This window comes from Aplidium turbinatum, chromosome 16 (genome assembly GCF_918807975.1).
Source record: "Aplidium turbinatum chromosome 16, kaAplTurb1.1, whole genome shotgun sequence".
Taxonomy (NCBI): domain Eukaryota; kingdom Metazoa; phylum Chordata; class Ascidiacea; order Aplousobranchia; family Polyclinidae; genus Aplidium; species Aplidium turbinatum.
In genome coordinates, this window is record NC_137487.1 from 5,480,168 (window position 1) to 5,496,870 (window position 16,703).

General features: G+C 38.4%; 1 protein-coding gene and 1 long non-coding RNA gene across 2 annotated transcripts; one reads left to right on the forward strand and one right to left on the reverse strand.

The window, feature by feature from the left end:
• The first annotated feature begins 2,191 nt into the window (after positions 1–2,191).
• On the forward strand, positions 2,192–7,902 carry LOC145785458 (uncharacterized). The gene is made up of 4 exons (XM_082597111.1): positions 2,192–3,597; positions 4,305–4,436; positions 4,588–4,731; positions 7,072–7,902. The coding sequence occupies exons 1-4, from the start codon at positions 3,565–3,567 to the stop codon at positions 7,168–7,170; spliced, it is 408 nt and encodes a 135-aa protein (XP_082453237.1). The 5' UTR covers positions 2,192–3,564; the 3' UTR covers positions 7,171–7,902.
• LOC145785459 (uncharacterized) lies at positions 5,677–6,035 on the reverse strand. The gene is made up of 2 exons (XR_014291177.1): positions 5,927–6,035; positions 5,677–5,839 (listed from the first exon to the last, which is right to left on the reverse strand). It is a non-coding gene; the product is annotated as an uncharacterized LOC145785459 (long non-coding RNA).
• Positions 7,903–16,703: the final 8,801 nt, after the last annotated feature.

A 16,703-nucleotide genomic window follows, 5' to 3' on the forward strand; every position in this document is an offset into this window, starting at 1 on the left:
TGGAATGTTACGTAATAAGAACGATTATATCCTACAGTCCTACACGCAAAAATTAAAAAAACTGATCTCTTAAAACAGCTCCTTCCGCTGTTTTGTATCGTGAGCTTTGCATATTGTTCAACAAGTGCATAAAGTTTAGAATTGACAAGATATCATTAAATTTGAAAATTAAGTTTGAATCACTACAAATAAACGTATTCAAAACTTTTAGTTCGGCCGACGCTATTACACACTCCGTAATCTACGTCGGCAATGATTTTGCCGCAGCAAAAATGTGTTCATTTTGAAAACTGCCGAGCTTGTCCCGTGTATAAGTTGAATCTGTCTTTGTGTATAAGTTGAATCACTTGCGAACATCAACCTATACTTGAATCTTAGCTCTTGTTTGATATGCTTCGTTTCGCATACGTATTTTGTATAATTTCGTATGTTACTGACGGGGGGAACCACGTGAAGGTGGTTGTCTTCCTCCCCTATACTTGAATATATACGCCATACGGTATTCGATAAATGACTATAAAGACTTTCGATAAAAAACAGAAGAGAAAACACTTCGCCGTTGTTAATGCTTTGAAGGTAAGTAATTAACGAAACGAAGCTAATAAAACTGATAGCGGGTTTCCACTCTGCTTGAGATCATGATTTTTTGCGTTTTATTTCGATAACTTCACTGTCTTGATCGTTGGTATTCACTCGCATGAAAAGGAAATGAATCGGCTTGTTTTCCAACTGTTCCAATTATGAGCTAACAATATCAAAATTTTTACGACTAGGCGTACTGCATGCGTAAAACTAATCGTTTCAAGCAGTGGTTCTAATAAATTCGGTTTGCTACCTAGGTGTCAATATAAGCAAGACACTAAGCTTAATCAAAGACTATTTTAATTGAGTAAAATAGCGTTATGGTTATGACGTCATCACCTTTCTCGCCCCCAAGGTTTTTTGAAAAGTCGGCGCCTATGAACATTGGTATATACGGAGTCCGTTTCGGTGAGTCCGTTTCAGTGAGTCTGATTCGGTGAGTCCGATTCGGTGAGTCCGATCCCTTAACGGGTGATTTTTTCAATTTTTTTTTTAAATTATCGGGTACCGTAGCCTAATTATCATTGCCGTTTTAGGGTTAGGGGTTAGACGTTAGGAACTCACCGAATCGGACTCACTGAATAGTAGCAGACCCTGGTATATATGGTTAGCAAAACATAAAGCTCTTTGTTTTGTAGAAAGTATGAATGTGGGATACTCAGTTTTGGATATTATATCATTAGATTGCCCCTTCAACATATGTTATTTTTATATCGAAAAAGCATCCAACAGCTTTATCTAACAATGACATTTTTTGTTGATTGACTCTCTCAGAACAACATTTGGCCTTTTTTCCTGATTAGATAGTTTTTTGAGGTACATTTGGTACTTTTTGAAAGTTGGATGTGGCAACTCTGGTCCAAACTGCTTTACTTAAAACTTTTTGGTTTGGTTCTCCATTGTGATCAACTGTAAGTGGAACACTTGTTTTACCTTAATGATAGTCTCAATAATTTCAATTTAGGTAAAGAGGTGATTTTCTTGAACCATAGACAGTACAACCTAGCAACCATACGGCATTTAACATTTAATACAATACAGAAAAATAAATTATAAGTTATGAATGTTTTTCGGTCAATACACATTACACATGTTAGCCCCTATCAAGCGAGCCTATGTTATCATATCATGCGCAATGTTATAGCCTACACTTACCTAGTTAGTCATTTAGTTAATGAAGCCTAGCTAGCTCTTCTTTTATTACCGAATTTCAACTTGTTCTTTTACAGTGTTTTCTAGCCAAAGTATTTATCAGAAATTTAACTGATTGCAATTTTTTCAAAGATGGGAATATTCGATCGTTTAGCAACATCCCTTAAAGAAGATGACTGTGTTCGTGTACCTCTAATTCATGGCATTGGTTCTGCCACAACAGTTTCATTGCTCCACTTTTTGTATCGTGGGACTAGCAAATCTGCACTTGTTTGGATTTCTTTGTTTTGGCCGGTGACAATGGGAAGTGCAATGTACTGCAGTTACACTGACAAGGTGCAACGTCTTCAATCGGCACAGTTTCGCGAAGCCTTAAAATATAAGACTTTGACCGAAGGTACTCAAATGGACCCTTTATACCAATCTGACAAAGATTCATAGTGACTTGTTATTGATAGTTTATTTTTACTGTTTTTTTTTCTTTCACTAAAACTTAAAATCTGAACTTTGAAGTTTTGACAAGCCCAGAAAACTCTACGTAAAGCTTTTCCTCTAAAATTTTTATTTAAATCAACCATTAGTTCCTTTATCCATGCAGCAATTGAGCATATTGAATCATTGTTGGACCTTGGTACTGCATCATGTTGTACCTATTTTTGATCAGCTTTATATGTTTAGTAGTAGCTCATATAAGTGTACAATACCATCATGTGAAATGGGTTAGTGATGTTAAATGAAGGGTCAACCATTTACTTCACCCAACATACATACACGCTGAGGCTTTACCTTATAGACTTGTACAATGCATTTTCATTAATATATAATACAGGAACTGTATTTAATCAATGATTGCACCTGGTGTTATTGTCATTGCTATTATTAGTCCTGCAACTGCGAGTAAATAGTTTTTTTATTGCTTTCTAAACTACTCGCTCAAAGGACAGTTTGTCAACAACACTTTTCTTGTATGGCAGTTTCGGTTTTATTATTGCTTACGTTAGTTATTATAGTATGCTCAAAATGATGCTCAAAATAATCACCTTCACTAAACAGTTGATAATTTGTTTCAAAGATATCTGTCTAGTATTGTGTACTACAATAACTGCGGCAGAATGTTTTGTCAGTTCAACTTTATTGTGCATTTGGGAATTTTGTTCTTTTTATCTTTAGTTCATGGTATATAAATTGCATTGATGCTCAAACAAATTCAAAGTAAACGATTCTGTATATATATATTACTTTTCGTTTCTAGCACTAGTTGCAACGTTCATCTTATGAAATTGAAAGTAAAAGTAACAACAAACAAGATGGTTTATTGCTTCCTCTGACAATGCGCATCCTCAGAGCGAATAACTTACAAAATAAATTTTTACAAGGTTATATACTGCAGTGCGATTAAAGGCAAGAAAAAATAAAACACGCAATATTTTTAAAATTGGCCAAAGATGTGTGAGCGGTTACTAGTGCTACTAGTGCTAGAAACGATAATTGTCCTGATGAACACCCAAACTTTTCAGTATATTACTTTTGTTATGGAACATTGTTGTTTCAAACTATGTGAATTACCCTGTGTAGTGTGTATGCGACATGCGTGTAATTCAGTAGGTATCTCACAGTTGTGCAAAGAGTACCCACTGTACTACTAGTACTACTGTACTCATGTTTAACTGTGATTACAAAACTGATAATGTTTTTCGGAATTATGATGTTGAACTTTTGTAAAGCTTATCTCTTTTGATAATGCCTTTGCACAGCATTGATATATAAGGTTTTCCTATTATTAATTTCTTCTCCTAATGAATGTACTCTTGTTGAGTGTTGATAGAGAGCATGGAAGAAGCTTTAGATAATGTTGTAAAGAAGGTAAGTTTTCAACACTTTGTTTGCTTGCTAAGTTGGTTATAGTTGTCTGCTGAAAGGTCATGTTATGCTTTCAAGCTGGTTGCAGTGTTTACTATAACTAGTCATGTATTTTGTGTCTTTATTCTGAAGGCATGTGTTGTGATTGTCGACTGCATGGCCAAAGAGTGAGAGAGCCTACATGACGTTCTGAAATATACAATAACTGATGTAACTTGAATATTTTCACATTTGAACAAAGTAGAAAAGCAAATAAATTTCACATTCATGAAGTGTCAATTGGTAGCACTGTAACCTAGGGTGCCAATTGCCAAAACCCTAACACTAACTCTGACATTAAGTGTAATAGGGCAAGACACCTTGGACTACTTTGGTTCATCGTTAATGTTTTCACTACAGTCATGATCAAGTTTTGTGTAAGAATCTGAAATAAAATATGTTTATGTCTTTTACTCCCATGCAGTCACCCCAATAGTATTTGCTGTATGGCAGTGTGTTGTAATAACTGACAAACTACGCTTTTGTGGACTATCCTTTTCAAAATTCTGAGTTGTAAAAATGTATTTGAATGTGTTTTTGCAAAACTTCATAAAGTTAATACAGGCAACGTAATATATTTGCCTCTATGAAGATATAACCTGGCTGGCGGCTGCTGCCTTATTATTGCAACATTGCTCTTCATCAACGCATAATCTCTCATTTTTGTTTAGTTTGGTGACACAGAAAAGAGTTTGGAAAGGATAGAAAGTCAATTGGAAAGTGATTTTTTGAAGCATCTTCAAGAAAACAATCCTGCGGACGGCACTGAAGACAAAGCATCACTTTTGCAGAAGTTGAATGAAGTAAAATTTATTTAGACCTTGTAACCCAATAAACATTGCTGGACTCTGGTTGTGATAACCACATCCCTTTATTTTGGAAATTCTCGAAGTGTTTTATAAGCTTTCTTATCCCTTTTAACTACTTACCTCTGTTGCATTGTGTGCGCCACAGGTCAAGCAAGATTACTCTGACATCAAGAAAGAAGCACTTGAGTTAGGAAATCTGCAACGTGAAATGGCTGTGGCTTTCCAACAGCAACTTTTATCCACCGTACAAAAGCTACAGGCTCTCACCGATAAAGAAGCCACCTCCGCAGTGAGTACATAATTGAAATGGTGATGAACTTACACTGTCTTTATAAACTCTGAACGTGAACTCTAGATTTATCAGTATCTAACGGATGGAAAAATATTCATAAGCTGCAACACTCCAACATTAATAACACTGCGTTACAAAAAAATATGGCCTGTCGGTAACTGAGATACCAATATCCATTTTAGACGTAGTTTTGGGCGCTGATTCCGAATCTGAACTCGGTTTTGCTCTATCACGTCAGGTTTTTGAGTTATTCACAATTTATTATTTTTAAATTTTTGAAAATTGGGTCAATTTTGTTATAATGTCTCTTTTGCCGCAGTCAAAAAGTCTTTTTAAATTCATGAAAGAGTCTGGAAATTTCTTTTAATCACTGCCAATCAAAAATTCAATTCAACATGAAAAATAATATGCCGTAAGGAGCCTAACTTTACGAATATTTGCATCAATTGACAGCAGCCGTGGCCGAGTGGTTAGCGCGTTGGGCTCGCAGTCGAGAGCCTGCATGTTCGACTCCAGCCACCCGCACTTGCTGTTGTTTCTCTGGGCAAGAAACTTTACGATAATTGCCTCTACCTAGTGATCGATTTCGAGTAATGGGTAGTACCAAATTTACGTCATAAGTAGAGTAGACAACCGGAAACAGACATTGCCGTCGGCTGCAGCGTGGGTCAGGTGTATGTCGGAAGGCGTACACCGATGCATAGCGCTCAAGTCCGCTTTCCCGCAATGCAGGATAAAGATAAACAAATAAACAAACAAACAAACAAAACTATTTTTAAGCTTGTTGTTAATTGATATGCAGCATATACGAACAAATTAAATGCAATCGCAAACACTTAACAAATATCACAATTAACAAACTTTTGTTAGCTTAAAAAGTCGTCTTTTAGCATAAAGGCTACGTTATAAGACCAAGATATCAGTCATTTTTTGCAGAAAAAAGGTTCTCATTGAACATTTCAGAAATGCTGTGGGCATCTTCTCTTCCTTTGATGGTCTTCATTGGTGTCTCTTTGAAGAGACCAACAAAAGTCAGCCATCATGGAAGGATTGACATTCCCCTGGTATCTTTCTTTTATGATTTTAATGTCTTGATGAAACCTCTCTCCATGTTCATCACTGACATCAGCATTGTTGGGTGGAAAAAAATTTAGGTGACTATGCAAAAAATGCATTTTCAGCGACATCCGACCCCCCATTGCTTCATATGACTTTAGCATTTGGTTGACAATTTCTTTGTAATTGGTTGCTTTGTGCTTACCAGGAAAATTTTCAACAACCAAAAAGAAACCGTTCCAGGCCACAAGTTGTTGTGGAGTCAATTTGCTTTTAAAAATTTCATCTTTCAACAATTTTCTTATTTCTGGTCCAACAAAGATTCCTTGCTTCAGCTTTGCGTCAGATTTGTAAGAAAATATCTCGCAAATATATTTAAATCCATCACTTTGTTTATCCATGGCTTTCACAAAATTTTTGAACAAACCAAGTTTTATGTGGAGTGGAGGAAGGAAAATTTTGTTCGCATCAACTAATGGCTGATGTTGCAGATTGAAATTGCCTGGGTTGAAATTTGCACGGGTGGGCCATTTTTCTGTACTATAGTGCTGTTCATCTGCCCAGCTATTCCACAAACAAAGGAAACACATGTACTTAGTGTAACCCAGCTGCAAACCAAGTAAGAGTCCAACAACGTTTAGGTCACCACATATATGCCATTTATGGTTTTCATAACTGATGCATGTTAGCAAATTCTTCATTGCTTCATATGTTTCTTTGGTCTTGGTACTGTAGGCCACTGGAACTGACGGTTTTTCATGTCTATTGTGTAGTAGCCTAGAACAGTCATGTTTTTTTAATCAATAAAAGCAACTTTGCAGGCAATAAAGCGATTTAGAGGCACACTAGCAATTGCCAATATAATCAACTATAAGCCAATTTGGAGAAAATAAAAATTGTGAATAACTCAACAACCTGACGTGATAGAGCAAAACCGATTTCAGATTCGAAATCAGCGCCCAAAACTACGTCTAGAATGGATATTGGTATCTCAGTTACCGACATACCATATTTTTTTGTGACGCAGTGTAATCTTCACTGTAAATCTCGCTGACCGAGCCTGCGTCGTCAGTGCCTCAAAGCCTTTGCAAGTAGGCTATGCGTCTTGCGACATTGTCAGGTTTAAACTTCAAAGAGGCTTTGTCTCGTCTGGGTGTAAAGACTCCCACAAGCGATCGTGGCGAGAATTAAAAAACTGATCGTAGATTGAAGTAATCATGCCATGCATAACTGAACGTTGTATGTGATGCTTTTGAACGTTGACTGATTTTTGCTCAACAGAATTCTTCAGAGGCTGCTGCTACCGCCTTGAATTCCCTGACAGAACAAGCGGAGATTGCTGAATCATTGACGAAGAAATTAAAGAATGAACGAACATGAGAGCGCATGCTGCCCTAGCCGTGTTGATCGCATGCGCGAAAATAGTGATTTCGTGGACTTGCGAGCCGGCAAACGTGGTACCAATGTATAATATTGGTGCAAACATTGTGCTAAATCAGAAGACTGCGATCTTTCCTAGACAGGATTCCGTCATTTTTTTGTCAACAAACTCTATGAAATCATTCCTCGTTTCCAAACACAAACACCATCTCAGAGCGTAGTGTGACATTTAAACATCCCCCTAACTCTATCAAGCGATTTAAATCGGTGGCTCTGAAGCACATAGTTATAGCACTAAGAAATCGAACTGAACTTGGTGAAAACCCGATGCTTTGCGTTCTCAAGCAAAGTGGACAGCACAAGAATCTTCAAGGACTCGCCAAGTTGTTGGACTTGCTAGTAGAGTAAGAACGTTAGGCTATAGCACATCTGTAGTCAAATCATTGCTTGACAATTTCAATTTTTTTTTATATTTTCCAATAATTCGCCACAATCGGTCCAGTTACCAGACTAGAGTCCAAGTGCGTGTTTTATTTTAATGTGTCGTAGTTTTGGTTTTGCAAACGTGATAAAGATTAAATAAAACTAAGTTTTCTGGTACCGGTGAATGCAAAATCATGTCAATTTCATGTGATATTTGTGTTTTGAACAACGTGTCTTAAAAGATATTTATCGTTACACTTTTTCCGTTCATTGACCGTTTGTACATGTTGATTCAATACAAAACGGACCAAACTCTTTCGTTGGACTATAGCAGACAACTGCACATGGAATATCCTGGTAGTTTAGCTGAACTGGTGTAAAAACAGCGCTCTGCCATTGCCACAGTTTCACGAAGATGTGATCGGTGGAAAGGCCACCGTATGCGTATTTGTAGTCTGCAGCAGATGGGATTCAAACAATAAATGCTATTAATACTACAAAAAGTGCTCAATGCCGAGCAGAGCGAGTCAAATCAAATATAGTTATAACTCACAGCCTGTTTCACCCTAAAAGGTAGATTTCGATTCCCACCCTTGCCATCATTATTTTTCCTTCTGTATTACAAAGTTCAAAGCAAAAATCAACTCTGGCTGAGTTCTAATAGGGTCAAATGACTGCAGTCAGCTGATTCATAAACAAAATTGTCCTTGTCTAACGGTTAAAACACTCCATCTTAATTTTACTCATTAATTTTCTGATAAAGATACATGTGAAGTTGGTTTTTCTTTCAAAGCTTAGCGATTATAGCCCCATGTAGCCTACACAAGTACACAAACTAACCAATTGCAACACGGATATTTTTATATGTGGCCACACTTAATGACCAGTGATACTTTGGTTATGTACGTAAATCTAAATAATGTGTGAGTGCCAGTGGCGTAGCCAGGGGGGGGGTTTGGGGGTTACAACCCCCCCCCCCTTTGGCACGCGTGTGACGTCACGATATTGAGAATGATGCTTTCAGTCTAAAAAAAATTGCCAAATTTTTAACAAAACTGCATTAAAAGAGCGAGTTTTGCCAATACCAAACATTCAAATATCTCAGCCAGGAATTAGCAACAAGAAAACATAGAGACTTAGCTTTATTTCCGAAAAATGCCGAAGAAAACATGATCTTATCCTTTCGCTATGCCACCGGACAGCACCATTTTACAGGAATATTCATACCCAGATTTTTGTTGAAAATGCTCTCAGAATGCACCAAATTCAAAGTAATTTTTCAAAATTTTCTGGGGGAGACCCCCCAGACCCTCCGCCGCCGGGTCGTCAAAACCCCCCCATTCAAAATTCCTGGCTACGCTACTGGTGAGTGCAACCAAGGTCTATGAGAGGGGGGTACGGCGTACCCTTGAGGGCCCTGGTCTGTGTTTGGTGGGGACCCGAAATTGTGATTTTATAGTTTACGCGCAAAAATGTTTGGTTAAAACCATCCTAAACGAGTAAATTCAAGCATAAAAGTTGTTATTCTTTAGTCCTGGGGGGCCCGTAATGTAGCAAAAAGGGGACCCGGAAAGGTAATTGAGTGGCGAGCAAATTAGGAACCCAAAGTGGTGATTTAATGCTTTGCCGGCAAAAATGTCTGTTAAAAGCACCCTAAATGAAGTCATAAAAGTTGGTTAGTTTCCTGTCTGGGGGGGAGGGGTATAGCCAGGGGCGCCGGAAGCGGGGGGGCGAATGCCCCCCCTGCCCTCAATTTTTTTGCAGATATAGGGGCAGGGGGGGCAATGGTGCCCTTCTTTTAAAGTCATGTAAGCTACTGCACATTTTGCAATATAAAAATTTCAGCTATTCGCTTTTAGCCTAATTATAATCTTTCATTTTTGCCTCAAAATAATATTTACGGCACAAACTTTTGCAACACAGTACAGGCCTTAAAACTCGTTTTTTTTTCGGCAGCCATCGTGGCCTACCGGGAGCTTCTTCTCGGCGGCCAAATCTGCGTGCTTGGAGGCCAAAATACAAAATAAAAATAACGATAGCACAAGTAAATAGAATTAAACTTGCAACAATGCTAAAATGCTCACTTAGCGTTGTTGAAGTCTGGGCCTGAGCGACGTCCTATAATAGAATCGTTGCACCAAGCAATAACTGCTTTATCGGGATTGTAATCCAGTACTGCTGCGGGACCATCTAACGACACTCGCACGAGTGTCTCTAATGTGGCTGATTTTAAAGAAGTTCGCCACTCCCCTGGAATTCTTTTTAGCAACGAAAAACAACGTTCGACATGTGTTGACGATGACGGCAAGGTAATAAAATAAGTATTTCAATGATGTAAAGGACATTACTGAAAGAAGCATGATTTTTGCAAAATATGATCAAAAAATGTTTTCCCCTCGGATGTCAACTAACCTAGTTCTCCTTTTTAAGAACGATTCAATTTTCGACAACATCGAATCGACATAAAAGCGACAATGTTGCCTGCCGATGTAAATTAGCACTTTGGATTAAGACTTTGTTAAAATAAACGTCGGGAATTACAAACAAGACTTAGGCTGCAGCGCTGGTGATCGCAGATGGATATACAGTATTCCATCAATAACAAACATTCCTGCACAATGCAACAGTGGCGATTATGATGCGCTGACCTAATCTTGCGTCACTCTTTGATAACTTACTACATAGCCTAGTTTCGACAGTTAATCCACGATCATTCTATTGCAAAATTAAATAATTGGCTAGAAGAGACCGGTGGCCAAACTTGGCCGATTGAGGAGGTAGCACCGGCGGTCATTCAAGCACTACTTAGCGGCCATGGCCGCAGGCTGCTTTAAGGCTTGACAGTAGGTTACATCATTATAACATAGCATGATGCCCTTCTTTGTATACCGAACACTTGTAGGCTATCATTACTCAATACATAGTGAGCTGATAGATTAGCATTATCGCTAGGCTATATCTTATCTTAAAACTTGAAAAAAAATTGGCCTTTTAGTAAACAAAAGTGCCCTTTTTTTGTAATCTTGCCCCCCCAGTCAAAAATCGTTCCGGCGCCCCTGGGTATAGCCTAGTGTAGCAAAAGCAGTTTTGAGAAAAGCCCGGGTGTTTTGTGTTTTTTAAAAAAATATTTAGCAAAGGTAGTTTCACGCTTATTTCACTTCAAACAAACTTCGGAGTTGAAGCAGGTGCCGGAGTCAATACTTTCGGAGCCGGAGTAAAAAAAGACTGACGTCGTTTACCTCTGCTAGGCCAGTGGTGAATGCAAAAGTTAATGAAAGGTTATTGGTCAGATGATTAATTTGTTTATGTTTTAACAAGATGTTATGTTTGAGCCTTGGTAGAGAGCTTGACTTGTACCAGATAAATGTAACACTCATTAACGTTAACGAATTTAACATTTTTGATCAAACACACAAAAAAAAAAGAAAAAAAAACTAACTTACTAAGCTTAAATTCAACGTTTTCGACACCACATAGTGTCCTCATCAGAAATAACTATAGGCTACATCTAAAAGTAATTAATAAATGAATTTTAAAATTTTACATTAAAGCTCTACAAGCAACACCTCTCAACAGCACCATCAACAACTGACACACGAATTCAATGCAGGATAGGCTACACAAATTGGCGAGGGACAGATCACATGATATGCACAGCACAAAACATTAAATAATAGTTTTTTGCCGCCTGATACTATTATTGTGCACATATATCAACAGTAAAATGTTGAATGATGTGTAGTACGTCTAAACAAAAGTCAGTCGTTTTGCCCGACAAAGGGGGCCCGGAGTGAGAGGGGGGGGGGCTGAAGTAACTCTTCGTACCCCTAGTGAAAATTTCTCTCAGAGGCCCTGAGTGCAACCACTAGGAGATAACTTGGCCACTACCCAAGTTTCAAGCTCCACACAATCCGAACGCTGAACTTCGTCTGATGCTGGAGCTAATTGGAGTTTGGTCTCATACTTTTTTGCTTCTGGGTTTCTATTTCCTTGGCGTGGTTATACTGTATAACAGAATTATAACCGACTTTCAACAAATTACCTTACCCACCGATACAATAATTTTAGAAAGTTTGTATGGTAATTTTGCTTTGGAGGAGCGCAACGGAGCCTGACGAACTTTAATCTCAAAACTTTGCCAATGCTTGAGACACACACGGAAACACTGATCGATGTTTGCATCGACGAATCTACATCGGGAAGTGAACCACGCTCTCTCAGCATGAATCTATTTATCGAACGCAGTTTCTTGTCAAACAAAACCACATAACCACTTGCCAAAATTTAACTGAACTATTGCAATTCTTGATATGAAATGATGTTATTATTAAAATTACAACGCAATACACTAGTTTTGACTTTGAAACAGCATATCATGTATTAGAAAAAGTAATGAATGTCTGGATCTACCAACCTACATAGGCTACTATGCGAGAAAAGTGTCGATTTTTGCTAGCACAAAGAAACATTTGCAAAAATTTGCACGGTAATTAAACTATAATTCATCAAATGGCAGCCAGACAAAACACACAGTTAAACTACATTGGCAAGCTTTAGAAGAGCTGTGCGCGGCATGCGAGGAAATGTGTCTGCATCGCAATCAATGTAGCAAATAATTTGATCTAGAAGCAAGCTGCCCAGCAATCACAAGCTTTTCGTGTTATACCGTTTCAACATCTGGCGATTTTTCAAGTGATGTAAAAAGAAAAGATTGTGTTTTCTGTATGAATACCATGTATTAAATCAATGCACAAATATTTTTATCACAAATATGCACAAAAACGATCCAGTTTATCATTTTTGAAAAGCCATTGCTTAAGAGTGATTGCAACTATTGGGAACTCTGAACAGCATTTATCAACAAATATCACAAAAAACTCAGTATTCGCCAAGTCGTGACATGCTCACAGATAATTCCATAAACTAAGCATTGTGCACTTGGGGCCTCGTAAATATGATAGAACTTAAGCACAAACACGGCACATAGTTTGACTGCACGAGTGCACAATCATACATGTATAAAAATATGATACCCATCTCACACTTAGCTGATGGCAATGATACAGGCCATTTCTCTACTATGCCTGCCAAGCTGTGGCATCATAGAATGGAGTGAGTAGTGTATTAAAACCAGCACGGTACAGAACTCGGTCACAACCAGCCAACAAAAGTTATCATTGCTGAAACGTTGTCATACCTTGAAACGATGTAACAATTGAGACTTTTATCCTAAGTTTTTGTCAAGAAAAACATCAAATTGATAGCGGGAAAAAAATTGAGAATTGAATCTGCAATAAGACGAGCATTAATGGTTATTAATGAGCTACATTCAACAAATGCTTTGTACAAACAATAAGTTTTAATAAAAAAAAACTAACAAAAGTGAAAAAAAGTGATAGAAAATTCAACGCAATTGAATTTTCCTTACGCAATTAGCACATCTGCCAAATTTAATATTTTTACATATATTTTACGTCAGCTGACGCTTTCATAATGTAAATTCAAATAATACTTAAACGGCACCTCTCTACAATGACGTCAATATTAAACACAAAACATTTCAAAAGATGAAAAAATCTATTCTGACACAAGTGATATCATGGCTTTGTTTGCTGCAGACTTTTCTAGATTTTGCCAACGTTTGGTAACTGTCTGATAGAACGTCTTAAATTTGTCTACTGCTAACCCAAGGCAACAATCGACTTTTATATCATTGCGACTCAGCAAAAAGCAATACAAACTATTTCAGTCAGACAGTAATCACATTGTGACAAATCAGGCCGCATCTTCAGGTAGCCGTGGTGGAAATTAGAAAATCTCCAGCCTCTCAATACACTTCAGAGAATGATTGCTGCATTTAACAATCCACGCACCAGCTCATAGAGCTAGTCATGCCCTAGCTCCTTGAAACAAAATAAATCTTTCTAAACCATAATATTTTTTTACAACTTTCAAGCTGTATTTGCAACAAACTGAAAAACAACGATGAAAGAAATACAGCGTGGGTCCCCGAACAGTAATATTCCCAGACAGCAAAATCCGACATTTTTGCATTGATTCGTCTGCAGACGTTGAATCAATGTAAAAATGTCGGATTTTGCTGTCTGGGTTGTTACTATGGTATCATAGTTATCATGCCAATGCGTTTTTCGATTGCAGGCTCACGATTTTAATTTCTTAACCCAATGGGAAAATGTTGGTGGCCTACTTCAAAGGAGGATTATAATGGGATACAATTGCACATTGAAATGTTTATCTCCAGCATCAATAAATAATAAACCACCACTTGTTTGTATTGGTTTTGCTTCAATATTGTTTCAGTAACTTTCAATTAACAACACACTGTCAAATTTATCACATACGTCTAAACTTTTAAAGGTCGAGACTGCACTAAGCATTAAAGACCTTTCTAAAAAAAATTGCCTCTTTCAAACGTCGCCAGACGTTACACAGACGTAAAACATCGGAGTCGTTTGGAATAACCAAAAGACCAACGCGTCACGGAAGAATGTTAATGTAGGTAGTTGGGACTTTCCCTTTATTGGTACCACGTCAACCCATCATCCAGTCAGGCGATAAACCAGGAACTTCTTGAACGTAGATGATCTGCAAGATAACGTTACTTTGAGATAAAACAACGTCTAGGAAAGCTTTCCTAACGTTCCAATGCAGAAGCACAATTCATGCCATCAACAAGCCTCGTCTGGTTACCAACCATGGATTGAGGCACAGAACCATTTCACAGAAGACAGTGAGTTGATTTTGTGTTATACATTTTTGATTTTATATCAAGAGCGAAAGCACAGTAACCATTTCTATTGTTATCACTTCAACCGTCTAACGACGTTTGAGTTATGTAGTACAACCTCATCAGCTAGAAGGGAAAGCTCTGTGGTGTCAGCAGCATCGTAGTCATACAGCACCCTATAGCTTGCTTCGGCGGGGTGATCGAAGCAGAAGTGGCGGTTTCCCCGGAAACATCGCTCACTGGTACTACGGAACGGTTGGCCCCGACTCGATTGAAGATGGGCGACGGCTCGGTGCTCCTGCGAAATTATTCAATAACGAGTTGTTTTTTGTCGTGTTCAAGTTTACGCATAGGAGCTGAGGATTTCAATTAAGAGAAAAGCAAGGAAGACAATCTTCGTGTCCACCTTCAGGCATGTCTTTAGGTGTTTTGCTGAATACACAACTGCACGCCCTTGAGGGGTATCGAACCGACGCTCTTTCGAGCATCGTACCAGGGCTCTCACCACGCGACTACGCAATTGTCGAAAAATCATTTTGATTCACGTGAGCTTACAACGCATTAACTGTGCAACCGTCACTTTCTAGGTTGAGTCATCGAGAAGTCAGAGGCTTGACATTTTGCACTGAGCCACCTCACCTCAGCTGGTCGTGTAAGTCCTTCATGTATTGGTAGCACCTCTCATAATATTCCGTTTGCGCGTCTACAAACTCATTCAAACTTCTAGAGTGGTGCGCCTGCAACACAAAGACATCAGTTTAATCCTGCTAAGCAGCCGCTACATGCTAAGGTTACGCCATGTATATTGTATAGAGAATTAGAGATGCTATTTTTCGTATCCAGGCTGACGTCTGGTGGTTGAAGATAAGTTAGAGCGGGAAGACAAGGAAGTCAATCTTTGTGCCCACCTTTCAGCAGCCTGACATTCAGTGTCTTATCAAAACCCTTCCGAAGTTCGTACCAGGGACAGTCACCACTCGGTTAAGTAGTCGACAGTGCATGCTTCAAAGTTGGGAGAAAAAGATTGTAATAATTCTGTATTGCCGCGTGTGTCAAGCACACAAGAACAGTGGCAGCAAGGCTGCGGAGTTTGAAGAAATATGTTGTCACCAAACGACGCACTGGTGCGTCTTCTGTTCTGCTTCAATCAGATCCACACCATATCCAGACAGCAAAAAATGAAGGATCACGCTGTCTGGGTAGGTCAGTGGTTTTTAAGTTGCAGTGTAGAGTATTGAAGCCCGACTGATAATTTAAACTTAGTCTTTCTGCGTTTTAAAGGTTTACTAATAACACAATTCCAACTACATTTTAACCTGTAACCACTCTATAAGGATCTGCCAACAATCATGGAGGAAATCACAAGATTTTTTAAAATCGCTTTGCTCTTTCAGCAGAAGTTTGGTTTGATTAGAATTCTTATTCTGGGACTAAAATAGTATGTGATTGGGAATTCCTGCAGTTTCGCATGCTTACTTTGGTAATCGTAGAAACGAAGTGAAAAGGGGGACTGCTGCTGTGGCAATGTTCACAGTGGCTTTCCATAAACGGGACTAAAGTGTAGATACATTCCAGTCTAAGCACTTCGCAAACAATCCAGCATAGTTGTCAGTTTTGCATTGTTTCAGCATTGCTAAAAAGCAACTGTTGGTACTTAAAAAAAAAGCAATTCGATTGGAGTGTTGTGCACGTTTGCACACAAGACCGTTTCCCAGCTAGGAAACGCGTTCTTTTTAAAATGATTTAACGTTTCCAGACGTTGAATCAATGTGGAAAGGAGGAATTCTGCTAGATGGGCCAGCCCTATACTTGCCTGTGTGCTGCTGACGCCTTCAAGGAGAATTCTTGTGATTTCTTGCTGTTTGTCGAAGTCCGTCTGTGCAATCCGCAATTCACTTTCCTCGTGGATGAGTTTTCATACACTAAGTCAGTCCCTTTTTACATTGTTTCAACGTCTGCCGGCATTGGATCAATGTAAAAAGAGGCAATTTCCTGGACTAAAGTCAAGCAATTAAAACGTGTTTTAGTCCTTGAAGCAATGCAAAACCAGATTCTGGGAGTATAATAAAGCTGCAACAGATGTTAGAATATTTCTTCGGCATCTGGCATCGTTCCAAACATTTGCATTTGGAACGATGCAAAGTAATCTTTTAATTTTTAGTTCATGATGGTATATGAAGTTGCATTGGTGCTCAAACAAAATCAAAGTAAACGATTCTGTATTACTTTTGTTATGGAACATTCTTGTTTCAAACTATGATTAAATGTGAATTACCCTGTGCATGGTGAACCCTAGGGTTCGTGTAATTCAGTAGGTATCTCACAGTTGTGTAAAGAGAGTTAGACTACCCATGTTTAACTG

Excerpts from the sequence above, each read along its gene's own strand:
- LOC145785458 (XM_082597111.1), top strand. The coding sequence starts at position 3,565 with ATGGAAGAAGCTTTAGATAATGTTGTAAAGAAG. Across the intron at positions 3,598-4,304 it reads TAGATAATGTTGTAAAGAAG|TTTGGTGACACAGAAAAGAG; the intron begins GTAAGTTTTCAA and ends ATTTTTGTTTAG. Across the intron at positions 4,437-4,587 it reads TTTTGCAGAAGTTGAATGAA|GTCAAGCAAGATTACTCTGA; the intron begins GTAAAATTTATT and ends TGTGCGCCACAG.